The following is a 15,362-nucleotide window of genomic DNA, read 5'->3' on the forward strand; positions in this document are numbered from 1 at the left end:
GTGAGTGTGTGTGTGTGTAAGTGTGTGTTAATGTGTGTGTGTGTTAACGTGCGTGTGTGTGTGAGAATGTGTGTGTGAGTGTGTGTTTGCATGTGTGTGTGTGTGTGAGTGTGTGTTAATGTGTGTGTGTGTGTGTGTGTGTTTGCGTGTGTGTGAGTGTGTGTATGTGTGAGTATGTGTGTGTGCGTGTGTGTGAGTGTGTTTTAATGTGTGTGAGTGTGTGTGTGCGTGTGTGTGTTAACGTGTGTGTGTTGCAGGTATGAACAGCAGCTGCAGGAGGAGGAGAAGGCCTTGCAGCAGCAGAGAAGGAGGTTGTACAAGGAAGTGGCCGAGGAGAAGGAGAGACTGAACCAGCTGGCCACCAGGTGGGGTCAAAGGTCACGGTAGGGGTTAAGGGTCACAGTGAGGCCATACTGGTGCTTCCGGTTTCTTCAGTTACTCAAACAGCTATTAGTGAAGGCCAGAGAGTAGCTGCACTTCGAGGGTGTCAGTGACTGGATGGTGAATGCCAAGTAATATCGTGTACATTTCTTGCAGAATTTACACTTAAGCCCATTCAATGATTGGAGGTGATTGGAGAGGTGGAGGTGACCGGAGGGGTGGAGGTGATTATAGGTGTGGAGGTGACCGGAGGGGTGGAGGTGATTATTGGTGTGGAGGTGACCGGAGGGGTGGAGGTGATTGGAGAGGTGGAGGTGACCGGAGGGGTGGAGGTGATTATTGGTGTGGAGGTGACCGGAGGGGTGGAGGTGATTATTGGTGTGGAGGTGACCGGAGGGGTGGAGGTGTGGAGGTGATTATAGGTGTGGAGGTGATTGTTGGTGAGGAGGTGACCAGAGGGGTGGAGGTGTGGAGGTGATTATAGGTGTAAGTTGACCGGAGGGGTGGAAGTGATTATTGGTGTGGAGGTGATTGGAGGTGTAGTGCTGTGGAGGTGTGGAGGTGATTGTAGATTGTAGGGGTAGAGGTGACCGGAGGTGTGGAGGTGACCAAATGGTAAATGGACTGCATTTATATAGCGCTTTTATCCAAAGCGCTTTACAATTGATGCCTCTCATTCGCCAGAGCAGTTAGGGGTTAGGGGTTAGGTGTCTTGCTCAAGGACACTTCGACACACCCAGGGCGGGGTTTGAACCGGCAACCCTCCGACTGCCAGACAATCGGTCTTACCTCCTGAGCTATGTCGCCCCTGTCGACCAGAGGGGTGAAGGTGTGGAGGTGATTGTAGGGGTGGAGGTGACCAGAGGGGTGGAGGTGATTGGAGGTGTAGCGGGGTGGAGGTGTGGAGGTGATTGTAGGGGTAGAGGTGATTATAGGTTTGGAGATGTTGGAGGTGTAGCGGTGTGGAGGTGATTGGAGGTGTGGAGGTGATTATAGGTGAGGAGGTGATTGGAGGTGTGGAGGTGACCGGAGGGGTAGAGGTGATTATAGGTGTGGAGATGTTGGAGGTGTAGCGGTGTGGAGGTGATTGGAGGTGTGGAGGTGACCGGAGGGGTGGAGGTGATTATAGGTGTGGAGGTGATTGGAGGTGTGGAGGTGATTATAGGTGTGGAGATGTTGGAGGTGTAGCGGTGTGGAGGTGATTATAGGTGAGGAGGTGATTGGAGGTGTGGAGGTGACCGGAGGGGTAGAGGTGATTATAGGTGTGGAGGTGATTGGAGGTGTGGAGGTGACCGGAGGGGTAGAGGTGATTATAGGTGTGGAGGTGATTGTTGGTGAGGAGTAGGGGTGTTAACCTTAGGCTTCACCATGATACGATACCATATCGATCCTTAAGGCAATGATTTGATATTTTCTGATAAGTTAAATTTCGCAGCGATAGGATTTGATACGGTGCAATACTGTAATATAATTTATGATACAATAAATTGGGCTTCAGCTATTATAAACATATACCATTTCAATCAAGTTCCAACACATACAATCAAAATTTGGTTTATAGTGCAATTGTATTAGTTAGCTCTTTAGATAAGTCATATTCTTTTTCATTCTTGATGAAAAACAACAAACAACAATGTTCTACAATAAATTCTTAGTGCAAAACAATTACCACGAGGTTATAGTGCAACTTCATTAAAGCTGTGCTTAACACTTGGATGAAAAACATGGCTAAGTAGCCGACTATTCGCTGTCAATTTTGACAAAAAAAAAACTACAAAACAAAAGCAGGACAAGGCACTCTCTGGACCAAGTACTTCACAATACATTGGAGTAACATGACTATTCAGAACCTCTGGGCCAATGTAGTGGCTAACAATGTGTCATGTGTATGAGGCAGTTTGCCAAACTCTATATGGCAATGGATACTACAGTTGTCACAACAAATTAATATGTCAACAAATAATGGAATGTTACTTCAGAACAGTGAACATTTATCCATTATATAGTCAGCTATAAATCCATTATACGACTGACTCCTTTCTGTTGGCTCACTCCTTGGTGCTATGCACATAGTGTAAGAATGGCCCTGACTTCCACTACATACATACAGTGTGCCTTTCAGTGTGTCTTTGAGAGTTTTTTCTTCAAGAACACTAGTTGGTCCCCATGTTCTGGAGACAGAACACTTTGTTGAGAATTTACACTGTCGGTGTGAGGAGAACCAGTGGAGAACTGGGCAGGTGTCTTGGTGAGTGACCAGCGTTAGCTTATAGATATATCTACATTATATGCTACTGCTAACCTATTTAAAGACACTCACTTTCAAAAATAACGTATATAACCGAAATATTTTGAGCAGTAATACTTAAATAGCAATGATGAAATTTTATCTGTGTTCAGTAGATCGAGACAGAGACAGTAAATCAATGATACAGTTCAATCCGCTTCTGTTTTGCTCCAGAAAACGATATTAGCTAGGTCTATCAGCAAACATATGACTTAGCTATGCCCAGAAGTCCTCAATAATAACAGTATTCCTCACTGTATTGGCATATCTTAGGGCTATTGTCGGGTTTATCTTGTTGCTATAACGGAATACGATTTTTGAGTGGTGAAAGAATATTTTTATGAATGCCCAGATAGACAATATTGTCCATTATGTCATGGGTGGGGGTCTAAAATGAGCGCCACACACGACCGCGTTTTTTGTAACAGATGCAGCAGTGAAGTCCCGTCTCTTCACCTGCACAAAACGCACCCAGGCACGAAAGCTAGCACCGTTCCTTCTCCTGTAACATTGTCTACTCGTTGTCCTGACAGGCTGGAGTTTGTGAAACCTGTACAAACACAATGATTTACCATGATGATACACGGTGAAATGCAATATAACACTACTGAAAAAAGAAATAATCAGAGACGTTGACAGAACTGGCTGTGTTTTTCGGCTTTCAACGATACGAATCGATTAATGCATGTTGAATCGATTGAATTTAATCGTTGCTTTCTGTATCGATGCATCGATCCGAATCGATTAATTGTTACACCCCTAGTGAGGAGGTGGCCGGAGGGGTGGAGGTGAATATAGGTGGTGAGGTGATTGTTGTTGAGGAGGTGGCTGGAGAGGTGGAGGTGTTGAACTGTGTCGCCGCCCTGCAGGCAGCGAGTGGAGCTGGATGAGCTGAGGAGGCAGCTGGAGGAGAACAGCACTGTTGCCAGTCGTGCTCTGCGGGAGGAGCTGGATAAAACCCGCGAGGAGCAGGAACGTCGGCATCAGGTGGGCTCCCCAGACTCCAGCTTTACTCACCCTTTCCTCACAGTTTAGGGTTAGGGTTAGTACCCAAGACTCCTGCTTTACTCACCCTTTCCTCACAGTTTAGGGTTAGGGTTAGTACCCAGACTCCAGCTTTACTCACCTTTTCCTCACAGTTCAGGGTTAGGGTTAGTACCCAAGACTCCTGCTTTACTCACCCTTTCCTCACAGTTTAGGGTTAGGGTTAGTACCCAGACTCCTGCTTTACTCACCCTTTCCTCACAGTTTAGGGTTAGGGTTAGTACCCAGACTCCAGCTTTACTCACCCTTTCCTCACAGTTTAGGGTCAGGGTTAGTACCCAGACTCCTGCTTTACTCACTCTTTGATCACAGTTTAGGGTCAGGGTTAGTACCCAAGACTCCTGCTTTACTCACTCTTTCCTCACAGTTTAGGGTTAGGGTTAGTACCCAGACTTCAGCTTTACTCACCCTTTCCTCACAGTTTAGGGTTAGGGTTAGTACGCAAGGCACCAGAACATAATAATGAAGATTCCTGAGCCACCAATCACATGTTCCAAATGAAATGGACTGTTGTTCTATAGTATAAATGGAGGGTATGCTCTGTGTGTGTGTGTAGGTAGAGTTGAAGGCCCTAAGAGAACGCCTAGAGATAGAGAAACAGACCTGGGAGGAGAACTACATGAAGAAGGAGGTAAATAACCGTCTGTGTGTGTGTGTGTGCGTCTGCGCATTCATGTGTGTGTGGGAATTGTCGTGAACATCTACCTCTGGCCATCTGAAGGTGCCTCAAAGAGGTCAAAGGTGAATGGGCGTGTCTTCCTGCAGGAGGCGTGGCTGCTGAGTCGTGAGAGAGAGTTGAAGGAGGAAGTGCGACGGGGGCGGGACAAAGAGATTGAGCTGGCCATTCAGAGGCTAGAGGAGGAGACCAGCGGCGCTCGGGAGGAGTGTGAACGTGCCGCTGAGAACCGGTGAGGGGCACAGGAAGTACAGCGCTAACATGCACACACAGTGCTAACATGCACACAGCGCTAACATGCACACACAGCGCTAACATGCACACACAGTGCTAACATACATGCAGCGCATACATGCACACAGCGCTAACATGCACACAGCGCATACATGCACACAGCGCTTACATGCACACAGCGCTAACATGCACACAGCGCATACATGCACACAGCGCTAACATGCACACACAGCGCTAACATGTACACACAGCGCTAACATGCACACACAGCACTAACATGCACACACAGCGCTAACATGCACACAGCGCTAACATGCACACACAGCACTAACATGCACACACAGTGCTAACTAACATGCACACAGCGCTAACATGCACACACAGCGCTAACATGCACACACAGCACTAACATGCACACACAGCACTAACATGCACACACAGTGCTAACATGCACACAGCGCTAACATGCACACACAGCGCTAACATGCACACACAGCGCTAACATGCACACACAGTGCTAACATGCACACACAGTGCTAACATACATGCAGCGCTAACATACACACAGCGCTAACATGTACACAGTGCTAACATGCACACAGCGCTAACATGCACACACAGTGCTAACATGCACACACAGTGCTAACATGCACACAGCGCATACATGCACACACAGCGCTAACATGCACACACAGCACTAACATACATGCAGCGCTAACATACACACACAGCACTAACATGCACACACAGTGCTAACATACATGCAGCGCTAACATACACACAGCGCTAACATGTACACAGCGCTAACATGTACACAGTGCTAACATGCACACAGCGCTAACATGCACACAGCACTAACATACACACAGCGCTAACATGTACACAGCGCTAACATGCACACAGCGCTAACATGCACACAGCGCATACATGCACACAGTGCTAACATGCACACAGCGCATACATGCACACACAGCGCTAACATGCACACACAGCACTAACATGCACACACAGCGCTAACATGCACACACAGCGCTAACATGTACACAGTGCTAACATGCACACAGCGCTAACATGCACACACAGCGCTAACATGCACACACAGTGCTAACATGCATACAGCGCTAACATGCACACACAGCGCTAACATGCACACAGCGCATACATTCACACAGCGCTAACATGCACACACAGTGCTAACATACATGCAGCGCTAACATACGTGCAGCGCTAACATACACACAGTGCTAACATGCACACAGCGCTAACATGCGCACACAGTGCTAACATGCACACACAGCGCTAACATGTACACAGTGCTAACATGCACACAGTGCTAACATGCACACAGCGCTAACATGCACACACAGTGCTAACAAGCACACAGCGCTAACATGCACACAGCGCATACATGCACACACAGCGCTAACATGCACACACAGCGCTAACATGCACACACAGTGCTAACATACATGCAGCGCTAACATACGTGCAGCGCTAACATGCACACAGCGCTAACATGTACACAGTGCTAACATGCACACACAGTGCTAACATACATGCAGCGCTAACATGCACACAGCGCTAACATGTACACAGTGCTAACATACACACAGCGCTAACATACACACAGCGCTAACATACGTGCAGCGCTAACATGCACACAGCGCTAACATACACACAGCGCTAACATACACAGTGCTAACATGCACACAGCACTAACATGCCTGCATGCATATGCGTGTGTTTGCATGTGTGTGGCTAGCTGTGTGTGTGGCAGTGTAGCATAATGGGTAAGGAACTGGACTTGTAACTTGAAGGTCACAGGTTTGATTCCTGGGTAGGACACTGCCATTGTACTTTTGAGCAAGGTACTTAACCTCTATTGCTTCAGTATATATCAAGCAATATAAAAACGCTATGTAAGAAGTTGTGCAGGTCGCTCTGGATGAGAGTGTCTGCTAAATGCCTGTAATGTAATATGCGCACTAGTGTAGAATCCCAGCAGTGTTTCAGGGTTGCCAGCTCAAGTGAGGACCTGATTGAGAGTAACTTTTCACTCTTTCGCTCCATCCCTGGGTTTGGTAGCCCACGTGCTCCGGAGGGTTGGGGCGGGCATTTTGGCTGTCAGTTCAGACACACGTACTGTTTTTGACAGCCAGTTTACCTCTATTGAAGATGTGAGTGTTGTTATTGATGCTGCACTTGTTATGCTACTTTATGACCAGCAGATGTCACTGCTGCTGATGGCTGTTTGGCGCCTTTAGCCTTAAATACTTATTACTGTGTAAAATGAATTCCCCACTATCATTACTTTGTGGCTGCAAGAAATTATGGTGTGTGTGTATTCATACTTGTACTGACACGTGCGTGTGTGTGCGTACTGATGTGTGTGTGTGTGTGTGTGTGTGTACATACTGATGCGTGTGTGTGTGCGTGTACTGACTGGTGTGTGCGTGTGTGTGTGTGTGTTTGTGTACTGACGAGCGTGTGTGTGTACGTACTGTTGCGTGTTTGTGTGTGTTTGTACTGATGCGTGTGTGCGTGTGTCTGCGTGTGCGTGTGTATGTACTTTCGCGCGCGCGTGTGTGTGTACTGATGCGTGTGTCTGCGTGTGCGTGTGTATGTACTGTCGCGCGCGCGTGTGTGTACTGATGCGTGTGTGCATGTGTGCGTGTGTCTCTGTGTGTGTACGTACTGTGGCGTGTGTGTGTGTGTATATACGTACGTACTGTCGTGTGTGTGTGCGCGTGTGTGTGTGTGTACTGATTCCTGTGTGTGTGCACTTGCACTGACGCGTGTGTGTGTGTAGGGTGAAGCGCGTGCGGGAGCAGTACGAGGTGGAGCTCAGGGAGATGGAGGTGACGGAGAGAGCTCTGCAGGACAGACACAAGGAGCTGAAACTGCGGCACAGCGAGACTGAGGCTCAGCTGCTCCACCTGCAGGCCGTCCTGCGTCACAAAGAGCAGGAGGTGCAGGACCTCACACAGGTGAGCCCTCAGCCCCTCCCCCTCACACAGGTGAGCCCTCGGCCCCTTCCCCTCACACAGGTGAGCCCTCAGCTCCTCCCCCTCACACAGGTGAGCCCTCGGCCCCTCCCCCTCACACAGGTGAGCCCCGGCCCCTCCCCCTCACACAGGTGAGCCCTTGGCCCCTCCCCCTCACACAGGTGAGCCCTCGGCTCCTTCCCCTCACACAGGTGAGCCCTTGGCCCCTCCCCCTCACACAGGTGAGCCCTCGGCCCCTCCCCCTCACACAGGTGAGCCCTCGGCCCCTCCCCCTCACACAGGTGAGCCCTCGGCCCCTCCCCCTCACACAGGTGAGCCCTCGGCCCCTCCCCCTCACACAGGTGAGCCCTCGGCCCCTCCCCCTCACACAGGTGAGCCCCGCTCCTCCCCCTCACACAGGTGAGCCCGCGGCCCCTCCCCCTCACACAGGTGAGCCCGCAGCCCCTCCCCCTCACACAGGTGAGCCTCAGCTCCTCCCTCACAGGTGAGCTCGGCCTCCTATCACAGTGACCTCGGCCTCACCTCCACAGGTGAGCGAGCCTCCCCTTAACAGTGTGAGCCCTCAGCCTCCCTCAAGTGGGAGCTCGGCCTCCCCTCACACAGGTGAACCTGGCCTCCCCCTCACACAGGTACTCGGCCCCTCACCAGTGAGCCTCAGCTCTCCGTACACATGGTTGTTTATATTGGTATTCAGTGCTGGATCAGTGTCCAGTGTGGGATTGGTATTCAGTGCTGGATCAATGTCCAGTGTGGGATTGGTATTCAGTGCTGCATCAGTGTCCAGTGTGGGATTGGTATTCAGTGCTGGATCAATGTCCAGTGTGGGATTGGTATTCAGTGCTGGATCAGTGTCCAGTGTGGGATTGGTATTCAGTGGTGGATCAGTGTTCAGTGTGGGATTGGTATTCAGTGCTGGATCAGTGTCCAGTGTGGGATTGGTATTCAGTGCTGGATCAATGTCCAGTGTGGGATTGGTATTCAGTGCTGGATCAATGTCCAGTGTGGGATTGGTATTCAGTGCTGCATCAGTGTCCAGTGTGGGATTGGTATTCAGTGCTGGATCAGTGTTCAGTGTGGGATTGGTATTCAGTGCTGGATCAGTGTCCAGTGTGGGATTGGTATTCAGTGCTGGATCAGTGTTCAGTGTGGGATTGGTATTCAGTGCTGGATCAGTGTCCAGTGTGGGATTGGTATTCAGTGCTGCATCAGTGTCCAGTGTGGGATTGGTATTCAGTGCTGCATCAGTGTCCAGTGTGGGATTGGTATTCAGTGCTGCATCAGTGTCCAGTGTGGGATTGGTATTCAGTGCTGCATCAGTGTCCAGTGTGGGATTGGTATTCAGTGGTGCATCATGTCAGTGTGGGATTGGTATTCAGTGCTGGATCAGTGTCCAGTGTGGGATTGGTATTCAGTGCTGCATCAGTGTCCAGTGTGGGATTGGTATTCAGTGCTGCATCAGTGTCCAGTGTGGGATTGGTATTCAGTGCTGCATCAGTGTCCAGTGTGGGATTGGTATTCAGTGCTGCATCAATGTCCAGTGTGGGATTGGTATTCAGTGGTGGATCAGTGTTCAGTGTGGGATTGGTATTCAGTGCTGGATCAGTGTCCAGTGTGGGATTGGTATTCAGTGCTGCATCAGTGTCCAGTGTGGGATTGGTATTCAGTGGTGGATCAGTGTCCAGTGTGGGATTGGTATTCAGTGCTGGATCAGTGTTCAGTGTGGGATTGGTATTCAGTGCTGGATCAGTGTTCAGTGTGGGATTGGTATTCAGTGCGGGATCAGTGCTCAGTGGGAGACTGGAATTGTGTGGGACTGGCCTAACCTGCATTGTAATGTAATGTAATGAATTGTACACATTTGTTTTCTCAGAACCTTGGCATGTTTTGATTGAAATTTGAATCAAATTTTACATTACAGGCATTTAGTAGACGCCCTTATCCAGAGTGACTTTTACATAGCATTTACATTGCATCCATTTTGGAAGTTATGTCCCTTAGGTCTGTATGACTGTAACACTGAACTCAACATTTACAATTTATTCATTTAAATTGTAATTCTTTAAAATCTTTTTTTGTTATTTTTATTGCTCTATGTTGAATAAATTACTCATGTATTGTTAAAAAAAAACCTTTCATTTAATGAAACTGAATGGTTGTCTGACTAATGAATTTGTTGAGGAATTTCTTGGATTAGCATGTTGATTCTTACAGCTGTAATTAAGACTGAGCAGGGCACACTGCTAGCATTGGCATCTTTTTTAGCGCACAAGTCTCTGCCTTCATCCTGCCACCCCCCCCCCCCCAGATCCGGGACAAGCTGTCGGAGGAGCGGCGCCGCCTGGCAGAGGTGATCCGGCAGGAGTTCGCCGAGCGCCTGGTGGTGACCGAGGAGGAGAACCGGCGGCTGAAGGTGGAGGGGGCGGAGCTCCGAGCACGCCTCAGGCTCGAGGTGGAGAGGGTGACGCATGAGAAGGAGGAGGAGCTTGCCGAGGTGCACCAGAGGTAGGACAGTTCCACCCCCTAAAGCACAACCTCCAGAGTCAGTGACACTGCAGTCTGCAAGGGAAAAAGGGAGGCTGAACTTAATTAAAAGATTTTAAACCCTGGAAACATCCTGTATGTGCTCAGGAAAGGTGTGGCCATTTGAACAGTAGACTTTCCTGTGTCAGGGTGAATACTTAATGGCTAAAACTTTCTGGCTGTGTCCCAAACTGTATACTTGTGTTCTGTCTAGAGCATAATAAATCAAACCGCACCACTCTAGTTAGAACACCGTTTGGAACACAGCTTCTGTGTCAGGGTGAATTGTGAACTGGTATTACATCCTGTGTCACAGTGAATATTTGCTTGATGTAACTTCCTGTGTCAGGATGAATAATAAATTGGTATTACTTCCTGTGTCAGGGTGAATAGTAAACTGATATAGCTTCCTGTGTCAGGATGAATAGTAAACTGATATAGCTTCCTATGGCAGGGTTAATATTAAACTTATATAGCATCCTGTGTCAGTGTGAATGGTAAACTAATATAGCTTCCTGTGTCATGGTGAATAGTAAACCGATGTCGCTTCCTGTGTCAGGGTGAATATCTAACTGATATAGCTTCCTGTATCAGGGTGAATAGTAAACTGATATAGCTTCCTGTGTCATTGTGCATTGTAAACTTGTATAGTGTCTTCTGTCAGGGTGAACAGTAAACAGGTGTAACTTCCTGTTTCAGGGTGAATAGTAAACTGATGTAGCTTCCTGTTTCAGGGTAAATATTAAACTGATATAGCTTTTTGTGTCAGTGTGAATAGTAAACTGATGTAACTTTCTGTTTCAGGGTGAATAGTAAACTGATATAGCTTCCTGTGTCAGGGTGAATAGTAAACTTATGTAAATTCCTGTGTTAGGGTGAAGTCTGCCATCTTAAAGAAGGAGGAGACGGTCAGCACTCTACGTAAGCAGCACGAGGTGAGCCACGCCTCCAATGCCTTATGACACGCTGGCTGTTAGCCCCACCCACTGATTAACCACATCCCTTTCCCTCATTGGACAGGCAGCACTGAAGAGGGCGGATCATTTGGAGGCCCTGCTGGAGCAGCAGAGGAAGCAACTCCTGGGAAAATGACTGACTTCGCCGCCTGATTATGCCCTTGACTCCACCCCCTCCCTTTTTGTCCAGTGGAGTTTTGCTTCAGGTTGAGGCATGTGGAAGGACAGACACGCTCAGGAGTGTGGCCCGCCCGGGTGTGTGTACTGTACAGGGCAGGAAGTGGAATGCCTGTGCAGGGAGACCACTAATATTGCCATGGGAACACAGCAGAAGCCACACCTCCAGCCTGACTGTGCTACAGGAGGAACCAGAGACTGCTACTACTTGCAACACTTACATTTACACACACTTACACAAACATATACTTATTTATGCACTCACTCTCACACACATACACTTCCACACACTACACTTACAGATACATACACGCATTCATACACAAACATGCATGCAGACACACACGCATACACGCACACACACACACACACACACAGGTTTGAGTTGTGCGGATGCAGACACAGCTCGCATGCAGGGCAGTTGTTGCTCTGTTCCTGGGGGGTCAGTCAACGGGGGGTAGGGAGTCTCAGTACAGCGGTATGGCCGTGGCCACAGAGCTGGGGAGGGCAGGACAGGAAGAGGTTGAGAGGGGAGGGGCCAGGAGCAGGATTTATGAGCAGTTCTGGGAATGATTATTATGGGAGGGTCACAGTGTAGGAAAAGAGAGAAAGAGAGGAGGATGGGGAGGGAGAGAGGAATGAGAGAGAAAGAGAGGAGGATGGGGAGGGAGAGAGGAATGAGAGAGAAAGAGAAGGATGGGGTAAGGGACTGAGGAATGAGAGAAAGAGAGGAGTATTGGGGAGGGAGAGGAATGAGAGAAAGAGAGGAGGATGGGGAGGGATAGAGGAGTGAGAGAAAGAGAGGAGGATGGGGAGAGAGAGGAATGAGAGAAAGAGGAGGATGGGGAGGGATAGATGGATGAGAGAAAGAGAGGGGGAGGAATAGAGGAATGAGAGAGAAAGAGAGAAGGATGGGGGAGGGATAGAGGAATGCAACGTGAAGTCATTAAAGGAAAGTGGAGTTGGGGGAGGGGGGGTCATGTGACCTCTGCTCAGGGCCTTACAGTCCCCCGCCCCACCATACACTGTGTGTGTGTGTGGGTGTGTGTGTGTGTGCACACCTTATTGTAATGCTCTTACTTTTTTTATAATCAGGGATAACACCTGAAATCTGTTGTAATTTTGTTTGGTGTTTGTCTCCATTTTGTGTCATTTGAGTGTGAAAAGAAGGGAAACTTTTCTTCTGACACACAGACACACTGACAGCGTTTGGGAACAGACTCTTACTGACAGCTTTTGGGTACAGACACACACTGACAGCGTTTGGGTACAGACACACACAGACAGCGTTAGGGTACAGACACATACTTACAACAGGGCTTTAGGAGGCTGGCTGACATTTCTTCTGCGTGCCAGTCCCACACATGCTGAAGAACCCAGCCTTGCACGCACACACGCACACACGCACACACAAACACACGTTCACACACACAGGCAAACACACGCACGCACACACACACCGCACACGTGCACACACACATGCCAACCACACACAGACGCGTGCACACTCGCACACACACCACATGCACACACACAAACACACACATTGCACACACACACACATACACACCACACGCGCACACACACACCACACGCGCACAAACACACACACACACTTTATGACGGCCGCTGTGTTGCTTGACTGGGTCCTCCGCAGAATCAGTCCTCAGTGTTAGTCATGCTAGTGAACTGTATCTGTTTCTGTAGTAAAAAAAATTTTCTACTTGAGAATTGTTGTATTTTTTTATGTGTGAACAGCACTTCTCCTTGATCGGTGCTAAACTCGGCTCAGTGCCCCTAAACTCGGCTCAGTGCCCCTAAACTCGGCTCAGTGCCCCTAAACTCGGCTCAGTGCCCCTAAACTCGGCTCAGTGCCCCTAAACTCGGCTCAGTGTCTCTAAACTCGGCTCAGTGCCTCTAAACTCGGCTCAGTGTCTCTAAACTCGGCTCAGTGTCTCTAAACTCGGCTCAGTGCCTCTAAACTCGGCTCAGTGTCTCTAAACTCGGCTCAGTGTCTCTAAACTCGGCTCAGTGCCCCTAAACAAGGCAGCTCAGTGTCTCTAAACAAGGCAGCTCAGTGCCCCTAAACTCGGCTCAGTGCCTCTAAACTCGGCTCAGTGCCCCTAAACTCGGCTCAGTGCCTCTAAACTCGGCTCAGTGCCTCTAAACTCGGCTCAGTGCCTCTAAACTCGGCTCAGTGCCCCTAAACTCGGCTCAGTGTCTCTAAACTCGGCTCAGTGCCCCTAAACTCGGCTCAGTGTCTCTAAACTCGGCTCAGTGCCCCTAAACTCGGCTCAGTGCCTCTAAACTCGGCTCAGTGCCTCTAAACTCGGCTCAGTGCCTCTAAACTCGGCTCAGTGCCTCTAAACTCGGCTCAGTGTCTCTAAACTCGGCTCAGTGTCTCTAAACTCGGCTCAGTGCCTCTAAACTCAGCTCAGTGTCTCTAAACTCGGCTCAGTGCCTCTAAACGAGGCGGCTCAGTGCCTCTAAACTCAGCTCAGTGTCTCTAAACTCGGCTCAGTGCCTCTAAACAAGGCAGCTCAGTGCCCCTAAACTCGGCTCAGTGTCCCTAAACTCGGCTCAGTGTCTCTAAACTCGGCTCAGTGCCTCTAAACTCGGCTCAGTGTCTCTAAACTCGGCTCAGTGCCCCTAAACTCGGCTCAGTGTCTCTAAACTCGGCTCAGTGCCCCTAAACTCAGCTCAGTGTCTCTAAACTCGGCTCAGTGCCTCTAAACGAGGCGGCTTAGTGCCTCTAAACGAGGCAGCTCAGTGCCCCTAAACTCGGCTCAGTGCCCCTAAACGCGGCTCAGTGTCTCTAAACTCGGCTCAGTGCCCCTAAATTCGGCTCAGTGTCTCTAAACTCGGCTCAGTGCCTCTAAACTCGGCTCAGTGTCTCTAAACTCGGCTCAGTGCCTCTAAACGAGGCAGCTCAGTGCCTCTAAACGAGGCAGCTCAGTGCCCCTAAACTCGGCTCAGTGTCTCTAAACTCGGCTCAGTGTCTCTAAACTCGGCTCAGTGCCCCTAAACTCGGCTCAGTGCCCCTAAACTCGGCTCAGTGTCTCTAAACGAGGCAGCTCAGTGTCTCTAAACGAGGCAGCTCAGTGTCTCTAAACGAGGCAGCTCAGTGTCTCTAAACGAGGCAGCTCAGTGTCTCTAAACGAGGCAGCTCAGTGTCTCTAAACGAGGCAGCTCAGTGCCTCCAAACGAGGCAGCTCAGTGCCTCTAAACGAGGCAGCTCAGTGTCTCTAAACGAGGCAGCTCAGTGTCTCTTAACGAGGCAACTCAGTGTCTCTAAACGAGGCAGCTCAGTGTCTCTAAACGAGGCAGCTCAGTGCCTCCAAACGAGGCAGCTCAGTGCCTCTAAACGAGGCAGCTCAGTGTCTCTAAACGAGGCAGCTCAGTGTCTCTAAACGAGGCAGCTCAGTGTCTCTAAACGAGGCAGCTCAGTGTCTCTAAACGAGGCAGCTCAGTGTCTCTAAACGAGGCAGCTCAGTGTCTCTAAACGAGGCAGCTCAGTGTCTCTAAACGAGGCTCAGTGTCTCTAAACGAGGCAGCTCAGTGCCACTAAACGAGGCAGCTCAGTGTCTCTAAACGAGGCAGCTCAGTGTCTCTAAACGAGGCTCAGTGTCTCTAAACGAGGCTGTGTCTCTAAACGAGGCTCAGTGTCTCTAAATGAGGCAGCTCAGTGCCTCTAAACGAGGCAGCTCAGTGCCTCTAAACAAGGCAGCTCAGTGTCTCTAAACAAGGCAGCTCAGTGTCTCTAAACGAGGCAGCTCAGTGTCTCTAAACAAGACTCAGTGTCTCTAAACGAGGCAGCTCAGTGTCTCTAAACGAGGCTCAGTGTCTCTAAACGAGGCAGCTCAGTGCCTCTAAACAAGACTCAGTGTCTCTAAACAAGGCAGCTCAGTTCCTCTAAACGAGGCAGCTCAGTGTCTCTAAATATAGCAGATCACTACCTCTAAATGAGGCTCAGTGCCTCTAAACTCAGCTCAGTGTTTCTAAACGAGGCTCAGTGTCTCTAAACGAGGCAGCTCAGTGCCTCTAAATGAGGCTCAGTGCTTCTGAACAAGGCAGCTCAGTGC

At 49.5% G+C, this 15,362-nt stretch overlaps 1 protein-coding gene across 1 annotated transcript in view; it reads left to right on the top strand.

Moving 5' to 3' along the window:
* Positions 1-13,011, top strand: part of cep131 (centrosomal protein 131) — a 34,649-nt gene extending 21,638 nt beyond the window's left edge. Inside the window, exons 20-27 of the mRNA XM_064323464.1 lie at positions 258-365; positions 3,538-3,655; positions 4,269-4,343; positions 4,478-4,620; positions 7,432-7,609; positions 9,933-10,129; positions 11,022-11,082; positions 11,168-13,011. Of these exons, the coding sequence (XP_064179534.1) occupies positions 258-365; positions 3,538-3,655; positions 4,269-4,343; positions 4,478-4,620; positions 7,432-7,609; positions 9,933-10,129; positions 11,022-11,082; positions 11,168-11,239 (952 nt within the window). The 3' untranslated portion in view covers positions 11,240-13,011. The remainder of the gene's footprint in view (positions 1-257; positions 366-3,537; positions 3,656-4,268; positions 4,344-4,477; positions 4,621-7,431; positions 7,610-9,932; positions 10,130-11,021; positions 11,083-11,167) is intronic.
* Positions 13,012-15,362: the final 2,351 nt, after the last annotated feature.

The sequence above is a fragment of the Anguilla rostrata genome, chromosome 2, assembly GCF_018555375.3.
Source record: "Anguilla rostrata isolate EN2019 chromosome 2, ASM1855537v3, whole genome shotgun sequence".
Lineage (NCBI taxonomy): Eukaryota > Metazoa > Chordata > Actinopteri > Anguilliformes > Anguillidae > Anguilla > Anguilla rostrata.